This window comes from Numenius arquata, chromosome 1 (genome assembly GCF_964106895.1).
Source record: "Numenius arquata chromosome 1, bNumArq3.hap1.1, whole genome shotgun sequence".
NCBI lineage: Eukaryota > Metazoa > Chordata > Aves > Charadriiformes > Scolopacidae > Numenius > Numenius arquata.
In genome coordinates, this window is record NC_133576.1 from 21868147 (window position 1) to 21885735 (window position 17589).

The following is a 17589-nucleotide window of genomic DNA, read 5'->3' on the forward strand; positions in this document are numbered from 1 at the left end:
CTGCTCCAGTTGTAAACTGTCTTTGATGATGTAGGTGGGACTTCAAAGGCCAAAACACCTGAATGCCTATGACCCAAGCAGCAAGAAGTGACAATCTCTGCCTGTCAAACACTATAAAGTAATGCACCTTTGGAGAAATGGTCCGCAGACACATTTAACGATTACTCACTCAGTGGTGCTTAGGGGTTCATTCTATATGTTTTGTAGGGTTTTTTTTCCTGTGATGTGGCAGAAGTAGTATATTTAGGGCAGATGTGTAGCTTCTAGTTATCTTAGCTATTTCATGGAGTCTGTCCAATCTGTGTCTTCTAGCTTACTCTTTCTTTTCTTCATTCTTTGTGATATTTTTGCCTTTGTAATGACCATAGCAAACTTTGAATAAATCCCCTTTTAAAGGAATGGAATAATCTTGTGAATGTAAAGCCACTTATCTTTGTGTTGCAACTGGTTTAGAATTTGGCATTTCTGTGCTGCTTCTGGTAGCTAAATACGCCTCGGGAGTTGCAATACAACACATCTCCTTTCCCGCTAAATGCTCCAACAAAACACAGTGCTAAAACTGCAGCTTGTATGTGCCGTATCTTTTGAGCGATTCCAAAAAGAAAACTCTGTGTGTAATTTCTCTTTTTTCTATAAAGCTAAGATCACCTCTCTGTTCTGGATTTGTGTTTCCTCACTCTCTTTCTCCTCGCTCTATTGCTCAACTTCCATCAGTCCATTGGCCTGAGGTCATGGCTACTCATGTAGATCCTATTCCTTTATCTGATACACCTCCACCTCTGCCAGCTAAGAAACACCGCAGGCAACAACAGGTAACACATTCAAAGCTGATAACTTGGGAGTATTACTTTTGGTTGGTTTTGTTGTGGTGGCCATGAGGTTGATTTAATGTGTGAAGTTTTTTAAAGTGATGTGATGGATCATAAGTTGAGCGTGCGTGCGGAGTGTTGCACTTAAAGGCACTGCTCCTTTAAAAATAAGCACAACGCGTTCTAGAGTGTTACTGAACAAAAATTCTCCTTATATAAACAATCCAGAGGCTTATACTAATATTTTGGAGCCATTGTAACTGTCAGAAGACTTGCAGTCTGTACAATAAAGTACAGGTGGCCACATTTGAAATCCTAAATTAATTTTTCATATACATTTGAACAATGCCTCTCAAAAACCGCATTGGTTTTAAGCCACCGATTCATTTGAGTGACTTGTAAATAAATGTTTTTCTTTGTAGTTTGATTCCACTTGTACACTAGACTTGAGGTTTTTCTTAAAAAAATTAGATACAGGGACACGTACACAATATGTGCACATAAATTTAACGTATTTTATCAATCAGCATGATTTTGATGTGATATTTGTAGAAATTCTGGAAAGCACTGTGAAGCAGGAGGTACTCTGTATTTTAGATTTCGTGCTTTCCAGTGAAGTTCCCAGACTATCACCTTCAGTATATTCCATGTAGAGCATAAGTGAGCAAGTAGGTCAATTCATTTTGTCAAAACTGTGTAACAAATTACATTTGAAGCATTTCAGAAATCTGGAAGAGCGAAAGAAGCAGCACAGGGAATGCATGTACATGAGTGATACTTTACCTCGCAAGAAAACGACTCCCTCTGTATCACCCCACTTCAATAGCTCTACGCTTGGACGAAGCGTTGCATCTAAAGTACGTAGTTGCATGCTATTAATAGCCTTCCAATGTCTATATAAAAACCTATATCATGTTAGAGATAAGGTTGGGGAGCACTGTAAGCTTTACATAATCCCCCAAATTCATATCTGCAATTGATTTCGAAAGAAATTCAGGTTTATCAACATGTGGGAATATACATGAAGCTTTTACTTTGACTGCTGGAAATGCCATGCTGCCATAGTAATCATGCATTTATGATTAATGTATTGCAAGGATTATATTTCCAGGCTAGTTTAAATTGATTCTAGAGACCCAACAGGTTGTTTTCCTTCCTACCTAAGGCCTCTAAATGGTAAAGGTTGTGTATAAAGTGAAAATACTCTTTATTTTTGACATGGTAAATAAACAAACGGCAGCAAGGTGGATATGTAACTTCGGAAACATTTTGGTCTAACAGAAACTTTGCACAACTAAAATATCCATGGCTGATTGATATGATGTGACATTGATACCCATGACAAAGCAAGTTATTTTAACATTAGTTGCTGATACAAAAAAAAAAAAAAAAAAGTCTTGAAGTGTAGTTTTAAGCTTCTATTTATAAAATTTCCTGCAGGGACATTTACCATTAGGACAGAGCAACAGCTGTGGCAGTGTACTTCCTCACTGCCTGGCAACCATGACCAAAGAGTCAGAGTCAAGAAGGATGCACAAAGGTAAGACCTTTTTATTTGATTCACTGCTGCTAAAAGTCGGTGTTCAATTTTTCAGAAAATAAGTCTGAAACTGACATTGCTGTAATCAACAGGGCTGTAAAATAAAAGTTTCTGTCTTGGTGAAAAAAGCAAGCTCTAAATGCCAATTGCAGATATCAGCAAAATAAGATGTTAAGATTATGATGTAGGTGCACATGCAGTTTTGAAGTATGTGGTCATCAAATACACTCCCGTAAATAAGAAAATTATATTGAAAAATGCACATTGGTTTAACTGGGTAATTTCCATGCGTGGTTTTGATGATATTACATGTTGCTTTCTTCCTTTTTCTTGGTTTTTTTTTTTTTTTAGTAATTCTTTCCATGTTGTGATCTTAAAAATTGTTTTTCACAGCCATGTAGTTTTTTCCTGAACAAATTAATTCCCTAGACAGAGATACCTTTGCAAATCTGTAAGGGTACTATTGTAACTGGTCTTAAATATTTGGGTTACAAAATAGGAAAGGAGAGAGTTGTTCTCTCATGGATAGATAGTGCATTTTTTGTAGTAGGGACATGGCAATTCTGGATCCAAAAGTAAGTTACATCTTTGAAACATTGTCCTGTAGGCTATAGGATTTTTTGTCTGTTGTTTGTGGACTTAAGTCGATACACTTAATTTCCGCTTTAATGAGATGCATTATTCATAAGCGTCCCATCTTCACATGGAATTGCTTCTCAGTGCCGTCTGTCAGTTTCTTTTCTTCCCAGCATCTGCATCACTGTTATCGACGTAAGTGCAAAAGGTCCTTATGTAGAATTGCACTGACTAAGCCTGAGCTGAGATAGGATCCGTCCTGTTGTTCTAGGACTTGCCAGAGCCAGCAGCTGTTAAAGGTCAAAGAGCCCCGACTGAGGTCAGCCATACGCACCAAGATGACTCAATACAGGGGTGGAACAAGCTTGCTGAGAAGGGATTATGACTTACTACATTCACTTTATAGAGCTGATTTTGTTGTTTTTGAGCTTTGGTTATGCAGCAGTCCTTCCACAAACCTACCCTGTTGTGGCTAACTTGTCCTGAAGTATTTAAGATGTGATAGAAAAGGACCTTCATCCTCAACTTGGAATGCTTTGATGTAATGTGTGTGCAAGGATGGAATAGGTTGCAAGTACATTCAGACTCGTTATTAGGCTGTTGTGCAAAAAACACAGTCTGAAAAATCTTATCTGATATTATCTGTTAATAATAACAGATTATCTGAAAAATCTGAGTAAGATCTTCTACCAAATGAGTGGAACTCTGCAAGTGTGTAGATACTGCTTATATTGATAAATATGCACTTCTCTCCCTGCTCCAAAAAATTAGTTGTTCACCTAGAATACATGATGAATACATTAAAAGTGTTCTTGACTTGTCCTGCGCATTGAACCACTGTTTGCTTTCCTTGCCTTTCTTTTCCCACTTGACAGGCTTTTCATTCAGCCAGTTTTCTGTGTTCAGGGTGATGTATTGCAGACGACGTGGGGGTCTCGGGTCTCTGACAGCTTGAGCATGCAGCTGCACCAGCTGCATTGGAGCTGGGTTGTACTCGGCTCGGTGGCGATCCAGGGTCCGCATGATGAATGCCATTTGATCCACTCCGGAGCGTTGGCTATCACGCAGCGTCCCACAAACTGCTCTACAAAGAGGATAATGTGGTCCTGATGCAGTATTAGTAGCTTACCTCATTTCTTAGGTCTTAAACGCATTCGGCAAGCTTCTAGGCCAGATTTTGGCGTGTTTATGTAGATCTGAAAAAAAAGTGCCCGGAGGAAGAAGTGGCAGCTCAGCTAGTTTGTAGATATTATCTGAGAATCGTCACTAAATTAGTAATGGTATAAAATGATTTGCTAATTTGCTTTCTCCAGTTTTTCTAATTTCAATCCAAGAAGGTAAATGTAGAAGCTTGAAATGAAAAAATTCAAAGTGAAAAAATGAAGTCGGGAAATTAAGAACAGCCACTTAACTTTGAACTTGGATTTCAATCTCTTTGTCTTTGTGTGGGAACAAATAATGTCTGTGAATAAATTTTAGGTCAGAACCAGTAGGAAATATTTTAGGAAAGATTTTGAAGTACTAAATAGTCTTTATTGTGGGATTACCAAAACTGTGGTTAGTCAATCATGTGAATTCAAGAATTGTTCTTGAAAGAAACAGTCACTGTCAGTAATCATAGCCTGAGTTAAGAGCAACTTATAAAGAGGATGCATCTTTGATATAAATCAATAGTGGAAAAAGCTATTTTTTAGCAGCAACTCATGAAGTATTTTTGAAGCACTGTATTTATAAATTCACCTTCTGTGTACATGCCTTTGTAAGCAAACCATATGCAAAAAGAAAGAACGAAGAAGCTGCTATTTGGTACAATCTAGAGACCTCACTCTGCACAGGTCGAAACTTGGCCCCAGGAAGCTCCCCTGCGGGAAGCCTGCACAAGGACAGGCAGGAGCGAGGAGGGGGGGTTAACCGATTCGGTCCCATTGATTGCAGGATGACTCCAGAAGGGAAGAGGGAACAGCTAGCTGGGAGTTGGGATGTAAGACCAGACACAGCACTAAGAACAAAACTGTTGAGACAGAGAAGTTATGTACCAGCAAGATGATTATTTGTATTCTTTCTAAGCTCTACAGTACAAACATCTTCTAAGCTTTTCAAATCAGTTTGCCTTTTTTTTTTTTTTTTTTTTTTTTAACTCAGGAAAAGCCAGAAGAGGTATGAAAACATCCCTTTATCTGGCTGTATCTGTCATTGTCATGTTTTGGCAAAAGTACCAATTGCATCAGCACTGTCAAGTTGTTCCCAAGATCTTGGAAAACTTAAATAATGATAGCACTTCAAAAATTCTTTTTTCCTGCTGTCAAATAACTTGTCACAGCAAAACTTCTGATTAATGCTAATATCTGCAGAGCTACAGCTTTCTGCAGGCCTAATTTTTTGCTTCTTTGCTCATAGCCACACAAGTAGAGCAGAAAATTTAGAAATCTTTGCAGATCTGTGGGTGACAATGACAAGGTAGACAGACTTGGGCTTCCTACTTTGGCATGTTTCCATACAAAAAATGTATCTTGACATGTTAATGTCAATCTTTAAAAATAAGAAGAAAGAATGAAAATAAAAGAAAATGTTGTATCATGATCTTTTTTATGAAGTGCTATTTTTTAACATACTTGACAGTGCCACTTTTAATAACAGTTTTCACCTGGAGTTCTGGCCTCACCATAAATTTGTGGTGGTATATGTTTTTTTGTGATTCTGCAATAACTCTTTTGGATGTTTTTTTAAATGATATGGCTTTATGGATATTTGCAATATTTTGTTCAATGGGATGGCTGTTAACAGTGCTAAGTCTACTGCTTTACTACAGAGAATACAACTCAATGCAACAAGAAATGTTTTAGCTCTTGTATCAGCTTAGTCTTGGCTGATACAAGTCTTGGCTTGTGGGAAACTTTTAGTGAAGTGCTGGATCTTACAAGGAGTCTAATATTTTTAAGTGCATGTTCTGTGAATGGGCACCTGTGAAGTTAATAATTCCTTTCAGCAACAGATGTTGCCTGTGTGATGTGTCAGTGGGGCTGTAATGGAGGCAGGTTGGTTGTGAGCCTTCTCGGTGTAGGTACGCAGCTGATCCTGAGCTCTGAACCGCCTGTCGCTTACAGCATGAGGAGAAAGTGAGAACGTTGCGTTATGCTTTGTTTCGTGAATGTCTCTCATTTTGCGACCTAACGACTGTAGATTTCTTGCAGTGTTTAGTTACGTTTGCATGATTGCATAAATTTAACTGGTAAATGGGTTCTTTATCTTCATGGAAAGTTGACTTTCCTTTAGGAGACCATTTATAAAACTGCTATGTTTCTCTACGCCTTTTAGATGGGTTTATTTTTCAGTGAAATATAAGATACGGAATTAAGATTTCTGAGTAGTCAAGGCTTTGAAAAGGGATTGATAGAAAAACATGTATTTGAATAAGTTCTTTTAGTAATTTATTTTTTTCTCTCTTTCCATAATGAATAATTGATAATCATTTCACAGGAGCAATTAGTCATTCCAAAGGTTCAAGTATGAAAGGTAATTACTTATCTGCAGTAATAGCAGCATTTGCCATAATAATGGGAAAAAAACCATCAAACTGCACATGTGAATCAGTAACACCTGTGTTGTGTGATGCTACTGCCTATGACTGCTGAGGTGTATTTGTGTCCCTTTTGTCTCTTTTACTAATCGGTGCAATTGAACTTTAATTGAAATTTAGTGTTCTTTCAAATGGCAAGTAAAGTCCTGCTAGTTCCTTAGAAACCAGCTTTAATTGTCTGCAAGAAACCTTTGTAGGGTACAGAGGGAAGTGAGGGAGAAAGAGAAAACTATCTGCCTTGGAAATGCTTGTAGGGCATGATTTCCTTAACAATAAGCTTTAATGATTCAGCTTGAGTCATGCTTTTCAGATACCTTTTGGAGAATATTATAGTCTTTCCTTGGTAGAGCTGCAGTTGTTGGCTCCCTGAACTGGGGCTCTTCCCACTCTGGTATGGAAAAAATTACCAGACAGTAACCTTGTATGTGCAGATAGAGAACGGGAGTAAGGCAGGAATATATTCCCACTTTAAGCATGTTTTCCTAACATCAGTGTCTTAATAGTGTCTAGTAAAAATTTTTATCTGGACTTTGTTGCATTTGTACATTTGTCTGCATTCTTCCTCTCTCTGTTTATCTTAACTATGTGGAATGTCACTGGCTGGTTTCCTGTACGAATGGGAGGTTTTCATGTAGTCTAACAGTCCTTCCTTTGTCCTTCCTAACAGTCCAGCTCTGCCACCAGCTCGGATTTTGGGTCAGGAATGCGCAGAGAGTATTATCAACTTGACTGAGTATCAGCAGTGTGAGAAAGTCTCACTTCCTGCATTGATTGAAGGAAAAGATGAGCAGTGCGCTTGCATTTGTAATCGCATAGATTTAACAAACCTTAAAAGGGCACTGTAAAATAACTTCAGCAGTTAAAACGACAACTGTGATTATACTCTCCTCTTCATCAGGCAAGCTCAACAGCCTTTCTGTAAGCCTGAATAAATACTGCTGCATTATTTACAAAGAGCAATGGGGACATGAGATAAAAATAATTCTGAAGAAATATTTTTTTAAAGGAGACGTAGTCAAACAAAGTTCCCTGTGTTCAAGCAGGATGGCTTTTCAGAAAGGATGATTTTGTGGAAAAACAACAGCGCAAAGAACTTAATGTTGCATAAACCTTATTTTTCCTTACAGTCATTGAGCTATAGGGATCTGCATCAGTCATGTAGGGTGAACTGCAGTTTCAAAACTCCAGGAAAGTACCTCTACACCAGTAACCATGATGATGTGACAAGTAGCCTATATTATTTCAGCTGAAACTAAAAGCCCAGCTTGCAGTTACCAGAAGGCGAAGTTCCCCAAACAGACAAAAAAAAAAAAATAATTCCACATCCAGTAATATCAAGCAAATAAGTACTCAAGACCATTAATATCAGGACTTTTTTTTTCTTCCTTTAATTTAATCAGTGTCAATTCCTCAAGATCCCTGAATTTAGCTGCATTACTTTCCAGATTAGGCCTAATTTTCTTTTTAAAATGAAAATTTCATTCATTCAAATTAAATTTTCATAATACACATACAAGAATATATATTGAAACGTCAGCCATACTAATCTGCATATATCTGTGTCCATAATAGATTAAACAGGTATTTAAAGGTTTTATTTCAGTTATGATTAACTTGTGAAATTAACCGTAATATTGTAGTACTTCGGTCACAGTGCAGTGACCGAGGTGCTGTTCGAGTGACTGAGGTGATGTTCAAAATGCTCGTGCTGCAAATGTGTTATGTTCAGGTCAAAAAAAGTTCTGTGTAAAATAAATGTTTCCTCTGTACTCTGTAGGATATACCCATCAACGTATCTGTGAAAACCAAAGGCAGAAGTCTCCTGAATTCTACAGCAGAACAGCATCCGAATCGAATGTGTATTTGAATAGTTTCCATTACCCAGATCGTAGTTACAAGGACCATGCCTTTGATACGCTAAGCTTAGACAGTTCTGACAGCATGGAGACAAGCATATCAGCGTGCTCACCAGATAACATCTCCAGGTAAATCCTCTTTCATTCTGATGTTGCGATGGTCATAGGGTTATATGAAGAAAGAGCGTATGTAGATGTTGATGCTACGGTAATATGAATGCTGCTAAGTGGTTAAGAAAATACACAATCATTAGTCAGGCAGAACATTTAGTATTTGTGTTGCCCTTCATCATCAGGTTAAAATATCATCTCACCCGTTTATTTAAAGATGGAAAATAAAAATATGAAGAGGCTAAGTGATAATGTTGAAGGCCACAGAGAAGTCAGTGTCAGTCCTGAACTGAAATTATGAAGTCATTGACGCTCTTCTCAGAGTGGGTAATACCTGAGCTTCCTTCCCTGGTCACTAGAGACTTCCTGTGATAGGAAATGTCTCAAAGACATCTGCCGGCAATGAAGTACACTTGTTCTGCATGTCCAGCATGTTAATTTTACTAGAGCCTCGCACTTTAACTTTACTAGAGTCTTATGCTGAAGCACTTAGGGCTTCTCCGGCAATCTATTTTTGCCCTTTCCCCTCCCTCTTCTGGGTCAGTAAAAATGAAAAGATGACACTGGAAGGCTTACAGCCCTTGGCTGCTTTTCTCATCCTCAGAGGCTGTCAGCTCAGACACCGCTCCTCAGACAAAAGGAACATCAATGATCTGTCTTAAAAGAAAAGTCCAGCTGAGTCTCAAAACTGTGTGCAAATAATTTTCTTCTGACAGTCTGGTTTTAATGTTAGCGCTTTCATTTTTCCTCACAGTCCTGCCCCAACAGTTTCACGAGCGTAAGTGGGAGCTGATAATTGAGTACAACGTTGTCACAGGATTAAGAATCCCTTGTGAACACAAGGACAGCTTTTTTGGCTAGCATGTTGTGTTTTATTCAGCATCTGTTTCCTGTAACAGGGTGTCAGCCCACTGATTTCCTCTTTATCACTGCAATGTTAAGCGTTTCATAAAATACCAGTGCCGCTGATTCTGCTGGCTGGTGGGTTTGGTGGTTTTTTTTGGATTGGGTTTTTTGGGGATTTTTTTTGTTTGTTTTGGTTTGTTTGTTTGTTTGTTTTTTAAAGTAAAAACATTAGGACTCAGGTTTTGAGGATTTTTTTTTTAAAAAGGTAGACAGCAAGTTTCTGATAGCTAGAGACAGGCTGAGAATTAACCCTTAATTCTGCAGTAATCTAACATGGCAGTGGTATGAAATCTGTCTCTTTTTGACTTGCTGCTCTGACCATTCTGGAGGAAGTTGGCGTGTGTCTGAGCTACCTTGAGGCTATCTCACGGAATCTCCAGCTCAAGACTGGGGAGCCTCGACAGCTTTTGAGTTCCACTGGTTCTGTCGGCCCGTCTGTCTCCCTCTGGCTCTTCTGCAGCTTCCAGCCAATGCCAGAATAAAATAAGAAAAACCCAAACAAAACCAAACCCAAACCAATCCAAAAACCAGAAAAGGGCCCATTACAACAGACATTTCAGTTTCTCAGAAAGCAAAGATTGGTGAGGGAAGAAAAGAGTGTGGGCTGATTTTGCTGATAAGTCTTGGAAGACAGGCAGTTAATTTTTCTTGACAAAACTTCCCTTAAGCAAAATGAATTCATTCTTTTAGATGGTGTTTGAGAATCTTTTCTATCCTTATCAGACTTTGAAGGAAAACAATTTATCTTGCTTTGTTTTGACACATTTGAAATATATAAGGTATATATAGTCTTGTACAAGGTGAGAGACACCGTTTTTTGGGGTTGTTTTCTGGAAATGCATAAAATCTGTCCGTTCTCAAACTACAGCAGAAACAGAACCACAGTCATTCAACTCACTAAGCAATAGTTGTTTCGAGATTCGTGAGCAACTTATTTTTTCGTGGTTGAGGTTTCAGAGTTTATGATCTTCTATGAATTAATTTCAGTGAACAGGATAAGCAAATCAGGGATGAAAGAATTTAACTAAACTGAAGTATTGACAAGTTTTACACGGGTAAACCTAATGCAATTTATGCCTCATTGATTTTACTAAAGTTATTTGACCTAGATTCTCTTGGCCCATCAACTAAACATAGTGTGGCCAAACATGGTTTAGGCATCGATGGTGGCCCCCTTTTTTTCAGAGACTAAGCTTTTAGAGCTCAGCTAGATTTCAGATGGATTACACCTTTTTTCACAAGCTTGAGTTAAATGAGGTATGGGGTTTTTTTTTTTTGTATTCTATTGTATCCTCTCATGAAACATATCCCCAATATCAGACAGAGAAAAGTCTTCTGAAGAATGTCACACTTAAGACAAAAATCCTGGGGTCTTACAGATGTAACCGTCAGAGGCGTGCTCAGAAAGCAAAGGATGTAAGGATGTTTTTCTTACTTCCCCCTAGCCCAGGACATGTATTTGGACTACTTCCATTCTACCTGTGTCCTTTCACTGCTGGTCTGTATGCTATTAAGTAGCGTGAGTAGACCTGCCATCTGACACCTACTGCCACTCGAGTGGTCAGATAGCAGTTTCAGTACAATCCCAGGCCAGGTTTCTCTGTGCCCTAAACATTTGATTCCATTTTATTTCCTCAGGTTGTGCTTTAGTCTAACGGCATTATTAATGGTAATACAGTAATATTTAACATCAACTGTTTTTCTTGAACAGCTTAAGATGAAAAACAAAATAGAGAGCACACCATGGAAACGCCACAGTTGAAATGGCTGTTAACTTGAGAGGAAATGAAGTTGTATTGGAGAAAAGAAACGAAAAAAGGACAGGCAAAGGTGGCAGCTGTGTTGTGCTGGGCCAGGATCCAGCACTCTTTGTGATTACCCTTGTTTCTTTGGCTTGCCAGTTACTTTAACTAGTAGATCCTTCCTGACACTGCTCTGTCACTGAACGGCCTTTATGCATACCTCTTAATCCTCCTTATTTTTAACGAGCGCTTTTTGATGATGAGCTCAGTGAGACACAAAACAGTCTACAGCCAGAAAGACACCGGTATATTCAGATGGCTACTAATGCCAGCTCTGAGGATTGGTACTGTGTTCTCTTAGGACATGGTAACCACCTCCATCCATATTCTGTTATCTGGGAGGAGACGACAAATCACAGGGGATAGATAAGATGCATTTTTAGGCATTCGAGTGTGCATTTTTCACAAGTCTGCACAGGGAATGTGGTCATACCATATACTTTATACATATTTTTCTTGTTAGTGCCTACTGCCGTACCAGAACAGTATCAACTCCATTCTTAAACTGTCTAATGTTAGACTGTAAAACATGTCTTTAAATGCTAAGTATTATTTTAAATAACTGATTTTTTTTTGTGCAGTGCTAGCACTTCAAATGTTGCAAGAATAGAAGAGATGGAGAGACTTCTGAAACAAGCACATGCTGAAAAGACTAGGCTGCTTGAGACCAGGGTAAACATAATTTTATGAATAAAACTGAGAGTGGGGATGTTAATTGGATAATATCCTCCTAAATGCAACACTGGACCCTAAATAATTTACACCAAATAGACACTTAAATTACCTCTCCCCCCATAGTTTGGTGTGGTTTCACCCTCATACCACATCTTTGAGCCCATATGCAATAGCTGCTATTTCAATGGGTAAGTTGATGGCAAAACCCCATCAGAAGCCGGGTCAGCATTGCTCCTACACCTGCTAGGAGAGCTGCTTAAAAAGAACGTTACTTTCTAAAGTAGTAATATTTGCAATTTTCATCCCAATTGTCGGTCCACTTCGCTGGATATTTATTTTTGCCGACTTAAGAGGCAAAAAGGGATCTAGTCCTAGCTTAGAAGCTACATTATCAGCTATAGTTCCGCATGTAATTGAAGTTCTGCATGTGCTGTGGTATTTAGGAACGAGAGATGGAAGCTAAAAAACGAGCTCTGGAAGAAGAGAAGCGCCGCAGAGAGCAACTGGAGAAAAGATTGGAAGAAGAAACTAGCCAGAGGCAAAAATTAATTGAAAAGGAAGTCAAAATACGTGAGAAACAAAGAGCACAGGTGAGATACATTGTGAGATACATGAAATGGTTTTTAAGTGCAAGACTTCCTCTCAATGTACAAAAGGACTAAGTGTATTTCTGCCAGTGGTAAACAGAGCTACTTTCAGTTGAAGAGATGGATGTAGTATTTGTGAGGTGTAACTGTGCCGCTAAAAGTATGTTTGGGCTCTTAGAGCCATAGATAGATGTCTGAGTATTCACTTAAAGCTAAATTATATCATAGATATTTATTTAGCATCTTATATCCAAAATGCAAATATTAATCCTGTAAGGTTTGTTGCTGAGTATGGGCAGAGCAGAATTTCTTTAGCCTGAACAACAGAAACTTGTGAGTGTGTTAATTTTATAAACTATTGGTGGGGTTTTTTCTTTCTTTTAATACATAAAGTATCTTGTAAAGTGAATCGTCGCTTCCAAATATTTGACTGAAAAAAAAACCCCAACAGATAAAGAACCTTTTCCAGCTCCATATCTACTCTAGAGAAGAAATATTATTTTTCCTAATGTTACTGAGAAACATTCTTTAATTAAAACAGCATTACCTTCAACATCATCTTGCTTCTTGTTAGGATTTAGAGGTATCTTGAGCCTTCTGTAGGCTTAGATGTCTTGCCTATTTGTTTATTCCACCACAACTAATAAGATCTACAACAAATGGTACAACAAATAGACTAGGCAGTCATTTTATCGTTAGTATAGTATAGGAAGACAATGTCTCCATCATCATATATGTATCTGAGTGCAGAAGATTCTATATCATATTTGAAAATATTTCTGCTTTTATCTGTGCTACCTTTGCCAAATCTTTATTTCATGCGTTACTGTTATATTTTTTATGAACATTCCTGCATAACTTGCCTTTCTAGTTGATAACACTAAATCAGAACAATAGGACAACCCCAGAGGAACGCTAAGCTCTTTCTAGTTAAATATATCCATTCTTTTTTTTAATCTATAAAATGGAATTACCAAACATTAAATTTTATGCATGCTTTACTTGAATGCCTTCTTTTTTTCTAAGAAACTTTAATGACAACTCAAGTGTGGCATAAACAACAAAGCTATGCTTATATCTTTATCCCAAATTGGAGCATTCCTGTGTTGTAATAGAATGCCCTATCAGTTACTGCTAATTGGCAGACTTGGCAGAGAGGCTGAAGACGGAATTGGCAGGAAGACAAAACATATCTGTGAAAAATAACTACGATTTTTTTATTAGCTTTTTTCTTTCCTTTATACAGTGAGACTCAATTTTTTATTTTTTGTCAGCACTTCCTGATGCTTAGAAATGAACTAGGGGAAGGAATTCCACCTTTGCACTTGGCAAAGCTGGTGCCAGCTTGTATCATACAGGACTGCATAATTTTAGAAGGGTGCTAAGAGTTCTTGCAGGCAACACAGCTCCCGTTGCACCAGGAGGCTCTTGAGAATGCAACGAGGGAAAGTCCCTTTGATTTGTGACTCATGGTGGGATTTAACAGGCTAACTTTAGGCATGGAGCAGGGGCAGATTAGATTTTCCAGGTCACTGACTTCTCTGCACTCAGGGCAGAGGGAGAGCGGGAGAGGGAGAAGGGAAGGAGGGAGATGCACCTCTCACAGGTCAGTCAGAGCACCAAAATTCAGCTTCTGTTCTGAATTGCCTTGTGATGTAGCCTCTGCCAGCCTTGACTGCATCAGGAGCTCTGGGAGACTTGTCTTCTGTGTTTAAAATGAGGGGAGAAGCTGTGCATAGACCCATCGGGCACAGAAAACAAGCATACTCACTCCCTCAGCTGGCAAAGGTCACAAATCACTACATCCTCCTGCTTGTTGTCCCAACTTACATTATCTGGGCTTCACGTAGAGTCTTGAACTGCGATCAAGAATGAGGCACCGTTTCCTGTGCTGCTTTGCTGTCTCTTGCAGAGGGGTGCACTTCAGCTCTCTGTACCGCATTGCCAACTGTGAACTAGATACCACATTTAATTCGTTCAGAAGAAAATAATTCTGAAATTTGCTTACAGCAATTTCTGTGAAACTAACTAGGGATTACAGTTCACTCTCGTTATTTATTTTTTTTTCTGGAATAGCATGTTCTTATGACTTATATTATACTTTGCATGAAAATACCTGGAGCAGTAAAATATTAATGAGGGAGGTGTGTAGTGAGTATCTAGCCCAGAGAAATAAAGGGTTTGCTTAGTATCACACAAATGAAGTTCTTACACTTCAACTAAAGCAGCAACACACCTTTACATTTAATTAAAGTTTTATTTCTAAAACAGCATTTCTGTGCTGTTCCCCCTGTTTTAGCAGTTTATCAACTGATGATTTCAAGAAACTCCTATGCTATAATCTCGCTTTTATAAAGTTATCCTACACTTTGTAAAGTTACAAGTTTTAAGGATTTTTCTTTTTAAAAAAACAAAGGCTGCAGCAAAAGCTCTTTATTTTTCTTATGTCCATTCTTAGAATCTATTAGGCAGTTTACAATTATGTTCCTGCAGCAGAAAAAATGAAGGAGAAGTTAAGACCTCTGTTAAAAATAATATGATTTTCTTTTCTTCACTGTAGGCCCGTCCCTTGACTCGCTATTTGCCCGTTAGAAAGGAAGACTTTGATCTACGAAGTCACATCGAAACAGCCGGCCATAACATAGAGACCTGTTACCATGTCTCCCTCACAGAGAAAACCTGCCGAGGCTTTCTAATTAAAATGGGAGGAAAAATTAAAACATGGAAAAAACGATGGTTTGTTTTTGACAGAAACAAGAGAACCTTTACTTATTATGCAGGTAGGTTGCAGGATCGCTATTAGGCTATACTCGTCCTTCTGTTTTCCTATCAACCTCAGCTGAGTTGTGAACATGTAGGAAGTCCCGAGTAAAACTCACGTTTCCATTTTGTCGGGTGTTTTACACATACACTTGAGAGTTCGTGCAATCCCTTCCCTCTAGTGTTCAATCCTAATGCCAGGTAAAGCAGAAATGGGCATAACAGACAAAGGGAGAGATGTGGGTAGGCAAGCAGAAAAAATGGAAGATCATGAGGTTCCTAGTACACAGAATAATGGCTCCACATAGGTTTGGTTTTTTTTTTAAATATTATATACTTCCCCCAATGACAGAATGATTTCCTCCACCCTTCATACAAGAATATAAATTATTATACTGACCATGAAAATTAAATGGAATGCTTCTGCAGTGCTGAAAAGTCTTTCAGGAAATTAAATGCACAGGAGTAGACTTTTTGAGTTTGCTGTATTTTGAGAGTCTAAGGAATTTCAAATTAACAACATGCAATACTCTAAAGAGGTTTCTGTACACTAAGTTGTGTTATATGATATCTGGAGCCATTACAAGCATTACATTAATTTGTTATCTTGGGGTAAACACAGAAAATTGGAATTTAAGAACATATATGCCTCTGTGACTGCTGTGCAGATCTACACATGGTTTGACTTTGAAGATTCAGAGGAAGCCAGGAAAACATTTTGTGTTCTGAGTATTTATTGTTAGGAGAGACCAGACAGGGGCATATGTTGGATGGTCATTGCTAAGAAGCAGAAGAAAACATCAAGTACAAAACCCACCCACCCAGTTTCCTTTTATGACATTGCTGCTTTCCAGCAAGTCATAAGGAACTTAAAATTGATGGTAGGCTTATGCATTTCTCAGTCCATCTTTTTTAAAACACATATTTGAATTTATTACATTCATTCATTACATACCCACTGAATATTTCTTATTGGTTTGCAGTTATACTATGAAGAATGTGACAAACGTTTTTTTATTTTGTTCTTCACATCTGGTTTATTGGTTAGCAAGGCCCGTAGCATACAGTAGTGTTCCCATCTGGAACTGATTTTTTTAACTAGTTACATTAATAGTTAACAGTTTTGGTTTTGAGTGCAGTACAGTTGCCATAATGCAATTCGAATTACCAAAGAAAACTTTTCATAACGTCTCAAGGACTACAGCCAACAAACATAGTTTCGTGAGAATTCTGTACCAGCTGCACAAAAATGCAGCTGCTTCTATGAGTGAGGATCTGTCTACATCTTTAAATATATAGTAGGCTTCCAAAATAAATATTGATGCTGTAAATTCAGAGTAATTGAATTCTAAGTGAATATACCAGTATATTGTTTTAGTTCTGCAAGTGTACTGAATAAAGAACTCACCCTAAAGTCTGGCAATTTAGTGCAGCGACTGCAGCATCTGCACTTTCTGACCTGAAGCACACAGGGAACTCCACAAAGACTGTTGCGATGGGAGCTTGTGGGTACCTCAAATGCTCTTGTATCCAAGACCCCAGGTGGGACTTGCAAGGAGAGGGGATCACTGTTTGCTTGTACTGCATGGACAGTATGCTTTGTATAGTATTGCATTTAGCTTAGCGTAATGTGTGCTATAATGTTGTAATCTTATAGCTCACTACTTCTGCTGGTCCCCCGGGGGCGGGCAGGGAGATTCCCAGTGCTGGATCGTTTGGTTTCTGGGATTTCTTTTTGCCATCATATGAAGCTGCCTGCAGCTACCGGTAGGACGTAAACTGAGTTTTATGAGTGTTCAAAATGACAGCAGAATGTCTCATGGGACTGATACAAATGTTCTAAATGACTGTTCAGTTTTAGGGTGATACTAACTTGGGGTCAGAAGGCATTATATTCTCCCAATACAAAAGTACTGGGAATGGAAGAAAGTTTGCCCTTCGGCGTCATATGCAGTTGTGATGCGTCTTAACACCCTCTGGGATTATTTAACAATTTCCCTTCCATTGCAGGAAAACAGAAGGTACTGTAGATGCTTATCTGCCCTGTTCCTTTTTCTTGTGAAACATTATAGTTTTGACTGTTGTTACCTTCACAATCTGTATCCTCCTTGCCCTAATGATTCACTAGCTAATGGCGGGGCACAAGGTAATATCGGAAGGAGACTGTGTGTGGTCTCCCCTGAAAAGAGATGTCTAAAATAATTTGAAATTGACCCCCTGCAATTATCTGCTTCTTTCCAGTGCCTTTTATGGGAGATTGTCAGCTGTGTCTTCACTGTAGATAACAAAACTTACATGAGAATACTCCCACCCTGTATTTCAGCTTTGCTGCAGTGGGACATTGGTACCAGAAACATGGTACCACTGGATAACAACCTACTCCTTGTTAA

At 38.5% G+C, this 17589-nt stretch overlaps 1 protein-coding gene across 3 annotated transcripts in view; it reads left to right on the forward strand.

Moving 5' to 3' along the window:
• The window catches only part of PHLDB2 (pleckstrin homology like domain family B member 2), a 68289-nt gene that overhangs the window by 47141 nt on the left and 3559 nt on the right, over nucleotides 1-17589 (forward strand). For 2 of the 3 annotated variants that reach the window (XM_074159416.1, XM_074159425.1), the window contains 6 exons: nucleotides 1526-1666; nucleotides 2250-2349; nucleotides 8280-8487; nucleotides 11759-11849; nucleotides 12296-12442; nucleotides 15000-15219. In XM_074159416.1, coding sequence (XP_074015517.1) covers nucleotides 1526-1666; nucleotides 2250-2349; nucleotides 8280-8487; nucleotides 11759-11849; nucleotides 12296-12442; nucleotides 15000-15219 — 907 coding nt within the window. Of the gene's footprint in view, nucleotides 1-638; nucleotides 813-1525; nucleotides 1667-2249; nucleotides 2350-8279; nucleotides 8488-11758; nucleotides 11850-12295; nucleotides 12443-14999; nucleotides 15220-17589 lie in introns of all 3 variants that reach the window. The other variant, XM_074159407.1, reaches the window with a different exon arrangement.